The 16,192-nt window shown below is 50.9% G+C and overlaps 1 protein-coding gene across 5 annotated transcripts in view; it reads left to right on the forward strand.

The window, feature by feature from the left end:
- The window catches only part of LOC119973257 (protein diaphanous homolog 1-like), a 238,955-nt gene that overhangs the window by 128,553 nt on the left and 94,210 nt on the right, over positions 1–16,192 (forward strand). For all 5 annotated transcript variants that reach the window (XM_038810989.1, XM_038810990.1, XM_038810988.1 and 2 more), the window contains one exon: positions 11,116–11,217. In XM_038810989.1, coding sequence (XP_038666917.1) covers positions 11,116–11,217 — 102 coding nt within the window. The remainder of the gene's footprint in view (positions 1–11,115; positions 11,218–16,192) is intronic.

The following is a 16,192-nucleotide window of genomic DNA, read 5'->3' on the forward strand; positions in this document are numbered from 1 at the left end:
AATTTATCAATTTCTGTCTTAAAGACACTCAATGTCTTTTATATTATATATTTTATATTAATTTTTTTTTTTTTAAATAATTTTTATTGAAAGAGTTTTTCCATACAAACATTTACCCCTACTAATTTTTAAATTATTTACAACACAATCCCTCTAGGCAAATGTCCCTCCCTCGCCCGCCCTCTCGCGCGCACCAGTCCTCCCCCCCCCCACCCCCCCCAGGCAACCTTAACAAATAAGGCAGCCTACAGTTTCAGACATGAGCAGCGAGCAGACTTGCCCGCGTTACAGTCGTGCATGTCCCCTCCACGACCCTTGCTGCCCCCCCCTCCCCTCCCTCCCTCCCCCCTCCCCCCCGGGTTGCTGCTGCCACGACCCCGAACGTCTATCTCTGATCTAAAAAGTCAAGGAAAGGTTGCCACCGCCTGGAGAATCCCTGTACCGACCCTCTCAGGGCAAATTTGATCCTTTCAAGCTGAATATAGCTAGCCATATCGTTAATCCAAGTTTCAACGCTTGGAGGCCTCGCGTCCTTCCATTGAATTAATATCCTTCGTCGAGCCACTAGGGACGCAAAGGCCAGTATTCCGGCCTCCCTAGCCTCCTGTACCCCCGGTTCTACCCCGACCCCAAAGATCGCAAGCCCCCATCCTGGTTTGACCCTGGACCCCACCACCTTCGACACCGTCCTTGCCACCCCCTTCCAGAACCCTTCCAGCACCGGACATGCCCAGAACATATGCACATGGTTCGCTGGGCTTCCCAGACATCTAACACACCTGTCCTCACCCCCAAAGAACCGGCTCATCCTTGTCCCCGTCATGTGAGCTCTATGCAGCACCTTAAATTGAATGAGGCTCAGCCTTGCACACAAGGAGGAAGAATTGACCTTCTCCAGTGCATCCGCCCACGTCCCGTCTTCTATCTGTTCTCCCAGCTCCCCTTCCCACTTGGCTTTCAGCTCCTCCCCTGATGCTTCTTCCGCCTCCTGCATTATCTTGTAGATGTCTGATATCTTCCCCCCTCCGACCCAGACCCCCGAGAGCACCCTATCACTCGCCCCCTTACTGGGGAGCAGGGGGAACCCCTCCACCTTCCGTCTAGCAAATGCCTTCACTTGTAAATATCTGAACATGTTTCCCGAGCGGAGCTCAAACTTCTCCTCCAGCCCTCCCAGGCTCGCAAACCTCCCCTCTATAAACAGGTCCTTCAGCTGCCGTATGCCCACCCTGTACCAGCTCTGAAATCCCCCGTCGATGTTCCCTGGGATGAATCTATGGTTCCCTCTTATTGGCGCCGCCAACAGACCTCCCATTTCCCCCCTGTGTCGCCTCCACTGCCCCCATATCTTGAGGGTGGCCGCCACCACCGGGCTCGTGGTGTGCCTCGTGGGGGGGAGCGGCCATGGTGCCGTTACTAGGGCCCCCAGGCTTGTGTTGCCACAGGACGCCCTCTCCATTCGTTTCCAAGCTGCCCCCTCCCCTTCCATCATCCACTTGCGCACCATTGACACATTTGCCGCCCAGTAATACCCCGAGAGATTGGGTAGTGCCAGCCCTCCACTGTCCCTACTCCGCTCCAAAAAGACCCTCCTCACCCTTGGGGTGCCGCGCGCCCACACGTAGCTCATGATGCTACTCGTCACCTTTTTGAAGAAGGCCCTAGGGAGGAAGATGGGCAAGCACTGAAATAAAAACAGGAACCTTGGGAGGACCGTCATTTTGATTGACTGCACCCTCCCCGCCAGCGACAGCGGTACCATGTCCCACCTCTTAAATTCCTCCTCCATCTGTTCCACCAGCCTGGAAAAGTTCAACTTGTGGAGGGTCCCCCAGTTCCTTGCCACCTGCACCCCTAAGTACCTAAAGCTCTTTCCTGCTCGCTTGAAGGGGAGTCTCCAAATACCCTCTCCCTGGTCCCCCGGGTGTATCACAAAAACCTCGCTTTTGCCCAAATTTAGTTTGTACCCCGAAAAGTCCCCAAACTCTGCTAATAGTTCCATTATCTCCGGCATTCCCCCTTCTGGGTCTGCCACGTACAGCAGTAGATCATCCGCATACAGCGATACTCGATGTTCCTCCCCTCCCCTAGTCAGTCCTCTCCACCCCCCTGAACCCCTCAGTGCCATCGCCAACGGTTCGATCGCCAGTGCGAAAAGTAGGGGGGATAGGGGACATCCCTGCCTGGTCCCTCGGTGGAGCCCGAAATACTCCGACCTCCTCCCGTTTGTCACTACACTCGCCATCGGGGCCGAGTAGAGCAACTTCACCCACTTAATAAACCCTTCCCCAAACCCAAACCGTTCCAACGTCTCCCACAGGTACTCCCACTCCACCCTATCGAATGCCTTCTCCGTGTCCAGCGCTACCACTATCTCAGCCTCCCCCTCCACTGCCGGCATCATAATTACATTCAGCAATCTCCGCACGTTCGTGTTGAGCTGCCGCCCCTTCACGAACCCCGTCTGGTCCTCATGGATTACCCCTGGCACACAATCCTCTATTCTAGCTGCCAAGATCTTTGCCAGCAACTTGGCATCCACGTTCAGAAGCGAGATAGGCCTGTAGGACCCGCACTGCACGGGGTCTTTATCCCGCTTCAGTATCAGGGAGATCAGAGCCTGCGACATTGTCGGGGGCAGAACCCCCCCCCTCTCGCGCCTCATTAAAGGCTCGTACCAGTACCGGCCCCACCAAGTCCACAGTTTTCTTGTAGAATTCCACCGGGAACCCATCTGGCCCCGGCGCCTTCCCCGCCTGCATCTGACCTATTCCCTTGACTAACTCCTCTAGCCCTATTGGCGCCCCCAGCCCTTCTACCAACCCCTCCTGGACCCTTGGGAACCTCAATTTGTTTAGGAAGTCCTCCATTCCCCCTCTCCTCGTCGGCGGCTCAGACCGATACAACTCCTTGTAAAAATCCCTGAAGACCCCGTTCACTTCTTGCCCCTTCTGTACTACCTTCCCGCCCCTCTCCTTCACTCCCCCAATCTCCCTAGCCGCATCTCGTTTGCGAAGCTGGTGTGCCAGCATCCTGCTCGCCTTTTCCCCATACTCATAGACCGCGCCCTGTGCCCTTCTCCACTGCGTCTCTGCCTTCCTGGTGGTCAGCAGGTCGAACTTGACCTGCAGGCTGCGCCGTTCTCCCAGCAGCCCCTCCTCTGGTGCCTCCGCATATCTCCTATCCACTTCCAATATCTCCCCCACCAGCCTCTCCCTCTCCTGCCTCTCCTTTCTTTCTCTGTGTGCCCTTATGGAGATCAGCTCTCCCCTGATCACTGCCTTCAGGGCCTCCCAGACCATCCCCACCTGCACCTCCCCCGTGTCATTCAAGTCCAGATAGCTCTCAATGCTCTTCCGGACCCTTTTACACACCTCGTCGTCCGCTAACAGCCCCACATCCAGCCGCCACAGCGGGCGCTGGTCCCGCGCCTCCCCCATTTCCACATCCACCCAATGTGGTGCATGATCAGAGATCGCAATGGCCGAGTACTCAGCTTCCCGTACCCTCGGGATCAGCCCCCTGCTCAACACGAAGAAATCGATTCTGGAGTACACTCTATGGACGTGGGAGAAAAAGGAATACTCCCTCGCCCTCGGCCTACCAAACCTCCATGGGTCCACTCCTCCCATCTGCTCCATGTACCCCCTCAGCACTTCTGCCGCTGCCGGCCTCCTATTGGTCCTTGAGCTCGATCTGTCTAGCCCGGGGTCCAGCACTGTGTTGAAGTCCCCCCCCATGATCAAGCCCCCTGCCTCCAGTCCCGGAATGAGGCCCAATAGGCGCCTCATAAAACCCGCGTCATCCCAGTTCGGGGCATATACGTTGACCATCACCACTTTCTCCCCCTGCAGCTTACCCTTCACCATCACATACCTACCCTCCTTATCCGCCACCACCTCCTCCGCCACGAACGACACCCTCTTTCCCACCAGAATCGCCACCCCCCGGTTCTTTGCGTCCAATCCAGAGTGGAACACCTGTCCCACCCACCCCCTTCTCAGGCGAACCTGGTCCACTACCTTCAAATGGGTCTCCTGTAACATTGCTACATCAGCCTTCAGTCCCTTCAGGTGCGAAAATACCCTTGATCTCTTGACCGGCCCATTCAGCCCCCTCACGTTCCAAGTGATCAGCCGGGTCGCGGAACGACCCGCCCCCTTCCCCTGCCAATTAGCCATGTCCCGTTCCCTGCTCGCCCCGAGTCAGCCCTCCCCCTCTGACCCGCTCCCCATGATATTTTATATTAATAATGGAAGGTGATGCTCGAAAGGAACAGAGGGGAAGTGGGGCTGGCGTTGCCGAACTTTAGCAACTATTACTGGACGGCCAACATAGCGATGATAAGGAAATGGATGGTGGGTACGGGGTCGGTTTGGGAGCGGATGGAGGCTGCTTCGTGCAGGGGCACCAGCTTAGCAGCCCTGGTTACGGCGCCTCTGCCGCTCCTGCTGGCGCGGTACTCCACCAGCCCGATAGTGGTGGCAGCTCTTCGGATCTGGGGCCAGTGGAGGAGGCATGTAGGGGAAGTGAGAACATCGGCGTGGACCCCAATCTGCGGCAATCACCGATTTGCCCCGGGAAACATGGACAGTGGGTATCGACTGTGGCGGAGGGCGGGGATTGCGAGGATGGGTGATCTGTTGTTGGAAGGGAGCTTCCCGAGCATGAGGGCGTTGGAGGAGACGTTTGGGCTGGCGGGAGGGAATGACTTTAGATACTTACAGGTGCGGGATTTTGTGCGCAGACTGGTTCCGTCCTTCCCATGCCTCCCGCCAAAGGGGAGGCAGGACAGGGTAGTTTCTAGGGGAGAGGTAGGTGAGGGTAGAGTCTCAGATATTTACAAAGAACTAATGGGAGCAGAGGATACACAGACTGAGGACCTGAAGCTTAAGTGGGAAGAGGAGCGTGGGGGGGGGGGGGGGGGGGGGGGGGGGGGGGGGGGTGATGGAGGACGGTATCTGGGCAGAGTAAACATGACGGCAACATGCGCTAGGCTCAGTCTGATCCAGTTTAAGGTCGTGCACTGGGCCCACATGACAGGGGCCCGGATGAGTAAATTCTTCAGGCTGGAGGACAAGTGTGCCAGATGAGCCGGTGGGCCGGCTAATCACGTGCACATGTTCTGGTCGTACCCTAAACTCGGGGGACTGGCAGGGATTCGCGGACATCATGTCCCGGGTTTTGAAAACGGGGGTGGTAATGAGTCCTGAGGTGGCAATCTTTGGGGTGTCGGAGGACCCGGACATCCAGGAGGAGAAGGAGGCCGACGTCTTGGCCTTTGCTTCCCTGGTAGCCCGCCGATGAATACCCCGATGAATGGAGGGACTCGAAGCCCCCGAAGACTAAAGCGTGGCTATCGGACATGGCGAGCTTTCTCAGCCTAGAAAGGTTACGTTCGCCTTGAGAGATTCACTATCAGGGTTCACCCGGAGGTGGCAGCCATTCATTGACTTCTTCAAGGAGAATTAATCATCGGGGGGGGGGGGGGGTTTAGGCAGGTCCTTGCGAGAATGGAGTCGTGGTTTGCACTATGCGTTATTTGCTTTTCTTTCTGTACAGTACTATACAATGTCATTGTTTTATATGCCAAAAATAACTCAATAAAATTGATTATTAAAAAAAAAAATCCCAAACGTCTGGAATCTGTTTCTCCTCCATAAACTATTCACGTGTGAATTATTATCTAAACTGCCATTCTAAACTCATTACCAGCAGAGACATAAACCAATTCAGGCCATTTTGAAAACTGTCTACTGCTGTCTCCAGGGAGATTCATGCAAGGGCATTAACGATCTGGCTGGGGTGTGTTATTCGACTGGCCAGGGTGTGTTAATGATCTGACCAGGGTGTGTTAATGGTCTGGTTTACATAGTGGGCTAAACAGCTGGCTTGTATTGCAGAACAAGGCCAGCAGCACGGATTCAATTCCCGTACTGGCCTCCCCAAACAGGCGCCGGAAAGTGGCGACTAGGGGCTTTTCACAGTAACTTCATTGAAGCCTACTTGTGAGAATAAGCAATTATTATTATGGACAGGGGGTGGTGTTAATGGTATGACTAGGGTGTGTTAATGGTCTCTCCAGGGTGTGTTAATGGTCTGGGGGGGGGGGGGGGGGGGGGTGTTAATGGTCTGGCCAGGTTACGTTAATGGCCTGGCCGGGGGGTGTTAATGGTCTGGCCGGGGGGTGTTAATGGTCTGGCCGGGGGGGTGTTAATGGTCTGGCCAGATTACGTTAATGGTCTGGCCAGGTTACGTTAATGGTCTGGCCGGGTGTGTTAATGGTCTGGCCGGGGGGGTGTTAATGGTCTGGCCAGATTACGTTAATGGTCTGGCCAGGTCACGTTAATGGTCTGGCCGGGTGTGTTAATGGTCTGGCCGGGGGGTGTTAATGGTCTGGCCGGGGGTGTTAATGGTCTGGCCGGGGGGTGTTAATGGTCTGGCCGGGGGGTGTTAATGGTCTGGCCGGGGGGTGTTAATGGTCTGGCCAGGTTACGTTAATGGTCTGGCCGGGGTGTGTTAATGGTCTGGCCGGGGGGTGTTAATGGTCTGGCCGGGGGTGTTAATGGTCTGGCCAGGTTACGTTAATGGTCTGGCCAGGTTACGTTAATGGTCTGGCCGGGGGGTGTTAATGGTCTGGCCAGGTTACGTTAATGGTCTGGCCGGGGTGTGTTAATGGTCTGGCCGGGGGGTGTTAATGGTCTGGCCAGGTTACGTTAATGGCCTGGCCGGGGTGTGTTAATGGTCTGGCCGGGGGGTGTTAATGGTCTGGCCGGGCGGTGTTAATGGTCTGGCCAGGTTACGTTAATGGTCTGGCCAGGTTACGTTAATGGTCTGGCCGGGGTGTGTTAATGGTCTGGCCGGGGGTGTTAATGGTCTGGCCGGGGGTGTTAATGGTCTGGCCAGGTTACGTTAATGGTCAGACTAGGGGGTGTTAATGGTCTGGCTGGGGGGTGTTAATGGTCTGGCTGGGGGGTGTTAATGGTCTGGCTGGGGGGGTGTTAATGGTCCGGCTGGGGATGTTAATGGTCTGGCTGGGGGGTGTTAATGGTCTGGCCAGGTTACGTTAATGGTCTGGCCAGGGGGTGTGTTAATGGTCTGGCCGGGGGTGTTAATGGTCTGGCCAGGTTACGTTAATGGTCTGGCCGGGGGGTGTTAATGGTCCGGCTGGGGATGTTAATGGTCTGGCTGGGGGGTGTTAATGGTCTGGCCAGGTTACGTTAATGGTCTGGCCGGGGGTGTTAATGGTCTGGCCGGGGGTGTTAATGGTCTGGCCAGGTTACGTTAATGGTCTGGCCGGGGGGTGTTAATGGTCCGGCTGGGGATGTTAATGGTCTGGCTGGGGGGTGTTAATGGTCTGGCCAGGTTACGTTAATGGTCTGGCCAGGGGGTGTGTTAATGGTCTGGCCGGGGGTGTTAATGGTCTGGCCAGGTTACGTTAATGGTCTGGCCGGGGTGTGTTAATGGTCTGGCCGGGGGTGTTAATGGTCCAGGGAGGTGTCAGTATCTGGAGGAGTGGGTGTCAGTCTCTTGAGGGATTCTAGTGTCTGGGGGAGGGGGGGTGTGGCGGGGAATGTCAGTGTCTGGGGTGGTGCCCAGGGGTGGGGGGGGTGTGGTCAGAGCTTGAGGGGTGTGGGGGGCAGGGGATGTTGGGGGTCCCTGCCTGCGGGAGTGCTCATTGTTGCAATAAGGGGGTGTGATTATTACTTGGGGGGCTGTCACCTTCAGGGTGGGTGTGGGTGTTTGGTGTGAGTGACAGCTTGCTGTTTGGTCCTGTCCTGGGTTACTGAGGAATTTCTATGTCAATACGAGGTGGGAAGGTTAAAACAACCCACAAAAATTAAATCTTGTTTTGTGACTCTGGTAAATCAAAATGTGTTTGCTGATGAGATTTACCCATTTTCTAAAACGAACAGGAACATGTATTCAATTGAAAGAATCTAACTAATTGGATCACCACTCATGCAGAAATACACAAGTACCTTTTAAAGCATGTTGGGATGTTGTCCATTCAGTTCACACCCAGATAGCAATCTAGAAAGCGAATATCTCAATCTTGTGTCCTTCTACATGAACGATGATAAACTGATCACAACAGTGCAGAGATCAGTCGCTCCACGAGCGATTTGTTTCGCCTTTAGTAAGGCATGTCAGCAGAAGGACAGTTTGAGTTGGCAAAGCTATTGAGGACAGAATTATTTTGATTGGAGCAATCAGGTTTTCTCCGTACATCAAAAAGTTAAAATGAAAACCTGTACGAGAATAAATATTGCAACAGGATCGGAAAGCAGAGAATGCAGGATTAAGGTGTGATCAAAAGAATAATTATTGCTGTACCTTTGAAATCCTGTTTGGTGAATGAATCAGGGTTATACCTTCAAAGAGCTGGTGGTGTGGTTTGCACAGTGTGTTATGACAGTGCTGATTTTATCGGAGAGCCCAGTATGAAGCATGCCAAAATAGATTGCAATTTAAAACGCTAAAAGAAAAGATCAAAGGCACCGGCCCTGATTATGCAACGTCGACTGAATTACTTGCCCTTGTGTTTGAAGAAAGCTGTCCACAAAGACCTAGCACTCTTTGTGGTGTGGACTTCCCTTTTCCCCATCGTTAATTTGAATCCGGCATCAAGTTGAGTGCACGCCAGCAAAAATGATACTCTCAAGCAGGGTAAACTGCCAATCACGTTCGAGTATTCTCACAGGCAGCAAATCAGGGAGTAAAACACACTCATACATCCTTCACAATTTTACAGAGAGCGGAATAAAGATTGGGCCTTACACATTAAAAGCTGAAATAACTTAAACAACCTCCATTCAACCAATTGGGAACCAAGTCCCATAGCCAAGCGCATTTAGCTGCGTGTTTTCCTTTGCTCACATTGTATAAGATGCCTCAGCGGGAAATAAGTTGCTGAGGCCGCACATGTTTTGTACACTGGGGGTACACGATTGCCCATAGTGAGAGAACGGGGCACCATTTAAAAATGGTGCCCCAATCTCCAAGACCTTCGAAGCGACCCCGACTCCCCATCCCAAACGCACCATGGGAGGATATATGCCCACCCCCCCAGCACCCATGGTGGGCAACCCTGGCCGGATCACATAAATGCACAAATTTCATCAGCCTGGCATCTTGCCAGTGCCAACTTTGCAGCGTGGCGTGCTCTTCCAGCTGGCAGTGCCACATGGGCACCTTGGCAGTGCCAGGCTGGTGCCCAGGTGGTACCAGCAGTTCCAGGGCATCACCTGCCCAAAGGGCTTGCAGCTGGGATCCTTCAATCCCCTGGGAGACCTCCACAAGTGCTGTTGCGTCTGGTCCCCATTTGTAGGGACACATGCTGAATGGCGCTCGCCCGATGTCTCCAAGGCAAAGGGGATGAATCCCAAAGCCTCAGGTACTCAGGAGTCTGCACATTACAGTGAGACTAACTGTCTTGCTCTAATATGCAGATTTGCCAAAAATGATCCCATCCATTGCGGGCTGGATTTACATCATAACATCCCGCAAGATTGTGTTGGATCTCGCGAGGCGTTGCGAGCCGGGTATATTCCAGGATTGAAGTCTCCCGGCTTTTAATCGATCACGCTGTGCCACGGCCAGCTGCTTTTTAGGCGCAGTGTGGCCATTGGATCGCGCCCAATGAAAAATAATTTTAATTATAGTAAAATCTGAGAAGATATTTGACTTGCACAAGTATTAAATTTGTTTTCTAGGGCTGAAGGTGTGTTAGAAGTTGTTCTGGCTTCGTAAACTGTTAAAAGAAAATGGTTGTATCTCATTAACAAGGTGTAATTCTTTTGACGTTTTGTCACAGACCAGCACGGTAGCACAAGTGGATAGCGCTGTGGCTTCCCAGCGCCAAGCTCCCAGGTTCAATTCCCCGCTGGGTCACTGTCTGTGCAGAGTCTGCACATTCTCCCCGTGTGTGCATGGGTTTCCTCTGGGTGCTCCGGTTTCCTCCCACAGTCCAAAGATGTGCAAGGTTTGGTGGATTGGCCATGCTAAATTGCCCTTAATGTCTAAAAAATGTTAGGAGGGGTTAGTGGGTTATGGTGATAGGTTGGAAATGGGTCGGTACAGACTCGATGGGCCGAATGGCCTCCTTCTGCACTGTATGTACTTTGTTCCATGTATTACAACAACAAAGGGGATGTTCTTATCAGTTCAGTGATTTCTAATTGATTTCCATCTACTGGGACTTCAGGATACCATGTGGAAAAACAGAATCGCTAACACCAGTTTCCGTGTTTCACGGCACATACGCTGACCTCAAATCTGCCAGTCTCACAGTTGTGATGATGGTAAATGCGGCCAGTCTCACCTTGCACCATTTTCCAAAAGCGGCAAAGGAGCATTGGACTTCGGAGCAGGAGTAGGCGGTTCCACCCTCTCAGCCTGTTCCTCTGTTCAATACCATCACACTTGATCTGGTTGTGGTCTCAATACCATTTTCCCACCTGCAGGCCCCCATAGCCCTTGACTCCCTTGCCCATCAAAAATCTGTTTAACTCTGCCTTGAGTAAATTCAGCAACACAGCCTCTACCTCTCTCTCTTGGGAAAAGAATACCACAGACTAGCAACCATTTAAGGGACAAATATTCCCCTCATCTCTGTCTCCAAATGGTAGACTTCGTGTTCTTCATCCAGGCTTTTTGTGGCCCTTTCCTTCCGGTCCCGCCAAAGGTGACCCCCCCCCCCCCCCCCCCCCCCCCCCCCCCCCTCGCCATGAACCCATGGCGGGTTCCCCAGCGGCAGGGCGGGCGAGATGCACAAAACAACACAGACATTGGCAGGAATGGAAGATTCCTCTGGTGGCCAATGGCAAGCCACAGCCACTGGTGGAAAACACACCATGGCGGGGCTGGAAAATCCCTGATGTCCACCCTATCAAACCCCCTCAGGATCTCCTATGTTTCAGCAAGAGATGTGGTGAGGTAACTTCACGGCCACGTTAAAACATGGCAGACAACAGCACCTATATAGGAACACGATGAAGTCGAATTCCTGCTAAACTTGGACCAGGCAGATTTTTATTGTCTCTTATTTAACTCAGGATTTAACAACTTGTTCTGGTTTTGTAAGAACGTTTTCTTATTTTTCATCTCTTACAGCTGATAGCCGAGGAAGAAAGCAAGATTGCTCTGATTGACAAGCTGAATTGTGAGCAGCAGAAAAATCAGCAACATATAAACGACTTGAAGATGAGGTTAGAGGTCAGTAGTCCAGCATTTCAGTGCTGATTATTTCACTCTTTCAGGATGAAACAATGAAGAGATGGGCTCTGACACTGATAACCTGAGGGTGCAGGTTAGATGGATTGACTATACTAAATTGGCCCTAAGTGTCATGATTAATGTGCAGGGTTACAGAGGATAGGGCGGGGGTGTGGGCCTAGGTACAGTGTATTTTCACAGGGTCGGTGCAGAGTTGCTGGGCCGAATGGTCTCCTTCTACACTGCAGCGATTCTATAGGATAGATAACTTGTGGCGAGGATGGTGTGGTGTACATAGGCAGCACATAACTTGTAGGATAGTCTAGAACCAGAGAGCATAATCTCAAAGTAAGGGGCTGCATATTTAAGACAGAGTTAGCTCATGGTGCGCATTGGCTTTGAGAATCTATTCGGGCTTGGCGCGAAATGTAGATGACTGACAAATTGTCCCTCTCATTGGAACATGAAAAGCTCACAAGAATCCAACAAGACCACGGCTACAGTACATATGCAATATGTTTCAAAGAACCCTACACATTGCAGCTGAGATGTTTAGTTATTACATTAGTGCAAGGCTGAGCTCTAATCTACTCCAAAGGAGGCAGTCTGACAGTACCCTGACTGAGGCTGATAGTGCCTGGCTGTACTCCCTTAGATCCAACCCTCCTTGTGAGTGCACTGTCATTCCTGTGGCCTCGGAGGATGGAGAGGGTGGGAAGGAATAGAAACTCAGCTGCCAGTTGTTATATTTCTTTGTTGCTGCAAAGAGAAAAGTTTTGGAGGTTCCCACACTCTGGATTCTTGTAAAACACAATGAGAGGCTTATTAAAGGTGTCACTCGTACAATCAATATAGTGATCTGCTCAAAGCCTGCGCAACTCTTTGCTAACATCACTACACATTATGTGACGCATAATCAGCAAGAATGTATAGCCAAACACATAACACCTCACTCTCTTTATTTCATTAGTGCAACAACAATTAACATTTATACAACAGATTCCCTGACATGTTCTACAATTCAATAAGGCAGACTCTGTGGTGGACGTTTATTAATTTTTGGTATAAATCGGCATTCTTGAACTTGGCTATTTGTGACCTCGGAAGTAACTTAATTCCTTTCCGTAAATGGCACTTCATGAGTTATTTTAGTATCTGTCACTCTAGGCATTGAAACAGAATCAGAACTTGTCACTGTGTCTCATCATTGTTTCAAAGTAGCTCTCCCGATCTTCTGAAGGTAGAACCTCTTGTGAATCGGTAGCCACATTCATTTGCAGATATGCCTGTGAAAGATCAATTTTACTGAATTACTGTCCTCCAGAACGTCCAGCAATCAACAGCAGCGGATAATGGATCACGATCTATACACAAAACTGGGTTAATAATAGTTTTAAAATCTCCACAAATTCTCACTGAGCCATCACGTTTCAAAACAGGAACGATTGGTGTTGCCCTGTCCATTCAAATCTTTATAGTTCTTCAAATTTAGGTCTGATGGTATATGGTACCATTCTAGCTTTGAGACATTTGGGTGTGCTGTCTGGCTTGATTTTTAGGTGTACTTCAACTCCAGTCTTAGAGCCCAGCGATTCTTCGAACACCTTCCTGTACTTCTTCAGAAGTTGTTGTAAGTTGCTCCTTGCGTTGTGGGGGCACAGTGATTAGCACTGTTGCTTCACAGCTCCAGGGTCCCAGGTTCAGTATCCAGCTTGGGTCACTGTCTGTGTGGAGTCTGCACGTTCTCCCTGTGTCTGCATGGGTTTCCTCCGGGTGCTCTGGTTTCCTCCCACAAGTCCCGAAAGATGTGCTGTTAGGTAATTTGGACATTCTGAATTCTCCCTCTATGTACCCAAACAGGCACCGGAATGTGGTGAATAGGGGCATTTCACAGTAACCTCATTGCAGTATTGACGTGAGAGATTCAGTGAAGATGTCCTTTGTGCTGGTGGTGTGTGAGATTCCTGTGGACTGTAAGCTTCTGATAGCTTTGTGTGAGTGTGAGTTGGGGAGAAGGTTGACCTGCCCTGGTGGAGAGGATAAGATTAATCATCCTCTTCCTGCGCTGGAGAGGAGGGCCAGCACTGACCTCTCTGGTGACCTCTTGCATGGTGAGGTTAGTAGATTTATGGCTCCCATTACAGGAGTAATCATTATCCTCTGGTCTGCAACTGCCTGTTGGAGTCTCTCAAGGTACCTATTGCTTCTTCACAGGGTCAATCTGGCGTTTGCCACAATGGGTCCAGGGCTGCACAGGGTGAATGTGTGTCCAGGTGCCATTTAAACTTCGATCTGATGAGGTGACGGCGGGATGGAAGAATCTGAGCGCGCCCCCCATGAGTAACGCTGAGCTGCTCGTTTATGCAGGCATAATGAGGTGGAGACCAGACGACCTGGAGCGGCAACCCAGCCCGCCATCCAGCGGGACGCGCACCGACCTTCCCACCCACCACTGCCACCCTTTAATGGTGCCCTCAATGCGCTTGCATATCGGTGCCACATCAGCAGACAGAACATGGACGGACTCCTCCATGCTCCATTCCAACCCACCACTGCAATTCGTCTCCGGGGTGGAAAATTCCACCTGGCACCTTTATAGTTGCAGAGATGATGAATGCATTTTGGTTCATGCACTGCAGCCAACCAGATGGAGCATCAGCTGGTTAACCTTTAACCTTCGACCTCAGTGAGGTTTTTTTAAAGCAGCTATATTTGAAGAGTTAAATGTACAGTGTGCATTTGGGGAATCACTCGCACCGAGAACATGTATGGAAACAGAAAACTCATTTTGAAATCGGAGTGAGATTATGCAGGTGCATTTGAGATGAAGTTGGGTTTGCTACGTGTCTGGTTACATTCCGTGGAGCCCAGCAGCTGACACCTATTGTTCAGCTGACTGTCAGGAGGCAGTTTGGAGAAAGTCGGGATCTTGTGGAGCATCACAGCTGTCAGATGTTAAAAATGGTGGGGGTGGCAGCGGTATCAAGCAGAGTTTGCATACGTGTAGTGAGGTTTCCACCACGCAGAGTAAGCAACCAGAAACGGATTTATTTTTCTAATGCTCATATATTTGACATGCCTCCAAGACTAGCATTCCCGCTTTTGACTCCACCTGCAAAATCAGGAACATTAAAGAAATAGATACAATGGATGGAATCTTCCGGGCTTGCCAGCAGAAGGAGACGTGGCAGGTGGGGGAGGTTAATGTGGCATGAAGCCAGAAATCAGTTATCCAACGTGGCATATACTTCAGCAATTATGTTGTTCGGGTTTTGGCGGTGGATCGAGCTTCTCGGTGGGCAATGTCGGGAAGCCCTTTAGCATTCATTAACATGTCATACATGCTATGAACAGTTATGGGGTCCCCTTATCTAAGGAAAGATATACTGGCATTGGAGGCAGTCCAGAGAAGGTTCGTCAGGTTTATCCCAGGTGTAGAGGATTTTCGTATGAGGAGAGGTTGAGTAAGTTCGGCCTGTACTCAGTGGAGTTCAGAAGAATGAGAAGCGACCTTATTGAGACATATAGAGGATTCTTCGGGGGTTTGGCAGAGTAGATGCAGAGAGGGTGTTTCCCCTTGTGGGAGAGTCTAGGACCAGAGGGCAGAATCTCAGAGTAAGGGGTGGCCCATTTAAGACAGAGGTGAGGAATAATTTCTTCCATCAGAGGGTAGTGAATCTCTGGAATTTTTTACCACTGAGAACTGTAGAGGCTGGGTTGTTAAGTATGTTCAAGGCTAAGATAACAGATTTTTAATCAGTGAGGGACTCAAGGGTCACGGGAATAAAGTGGGAAAATGGAGTTGAGGATTATCGCATCAGATCTGTCATGATCTCATTGAATTAGAACGTGCACTTTTGCAATTGCGCATACGTGCCGTGTACTTGGAGAGGGAGATTTTTTCCATGATTAACAGCGAGTTGCTGCTGCATTGTCCTCTTTGGGATCATCTGGAGATGTCAGTCTATGTTTGAGACTGGGTGGAGGTGGTGAAGCTTGTCATGTGAGAGTACCTTTAAGAAATGGGTGTTTATAAATGGGTGTTTTTTACTGTCGTGATGTCAGAGAGTGGGTGGAGCTGGGCTGTCTGTCAGCTTTTTAGTTTCACTTTGAGAAAAGCTTGGGTGTGTCTGTGTTTTAGTTTTGTTTTCAGTTTTGGAGCTGAAGCCAGACAAAGCAGGTGTACTGCTGTTCTCTCTGCCATGAAAAGACTATCTCTTGATCATCTGGTGAATTCAGAATTATAAATGTTCTCAGTAGTGAATGTAAACTTAATGTGCTTCTTTTAAAAGGTGTTTCTTGGGTCTTCTGGATGTTGTTTGGGAGGTTATTAAGGATTACTTAGTGTTGTATTCTTTGGGGGTTGGATTTGAATTGATGGTTGCCAAGATGTTCACTGTATGTTTTAAAAAGGTTAACTTGAGTTCACAGAATAAACATTGTTTTGCTTTAAAAAATACTTTTCCATTTCCGCTGTACCACACCTGTAGAGTGGGCCGTGTGCTCCCCATACCACAATCTATTAAAAGTTGTGGGTCAGGTGAACTCCGTGACACACTTTGGGGTTCTTTAAACCCTGGCCCATAACAAGCTGCATGGAGGGTGACCAAGAAAAGGAGGAAGGTCTAGTGACGAGGGGTGGAGCAGTGGCGGGGTAAAGGTAGATGGAATAGTGCAGGGTGTCCAGGGTGCCCTGTCTAGTTTGCTTAATGGTTGCGGTGGCCCTGGAGAGTGGCTCCCAGGTGTTCAGATGCTGGACAGGAGGCCTTTGTAAAGGAAGTGAGAGAGATGGCCTGAAGAGCCTCTCCAAAAACACGTCCTGACCCTGCTGTGAGGCTGCAGATGTGGCTGCAGCAGGTGGCAGGTTCCAGTGAGGACACTTTCATCGAAACAGACATCTCACACTTTCTCGCTGCGGTTTTGCTGTGAGAATTGTTCTCGGGGCAGATCTGGTCTCCGAGACCCTTTCTCCCCT

The sequence above is a fragment of the Scyliorhinus canicula genome, chromosome 11, assembly GCF_902713615.1.
Source record: "Scyliorhinus canicula chromosome 11, sScyCan1.1, whole genome shotgun sequence".
Taxonomy (NCBI): domain Eukaryota; kingdom Metazoa; phylum Chordata; class Chondrichthyes; order Carcharhiniformes; family Scyliorhinidae; genus Scyliorhinus; species Scyliorhinus canicula.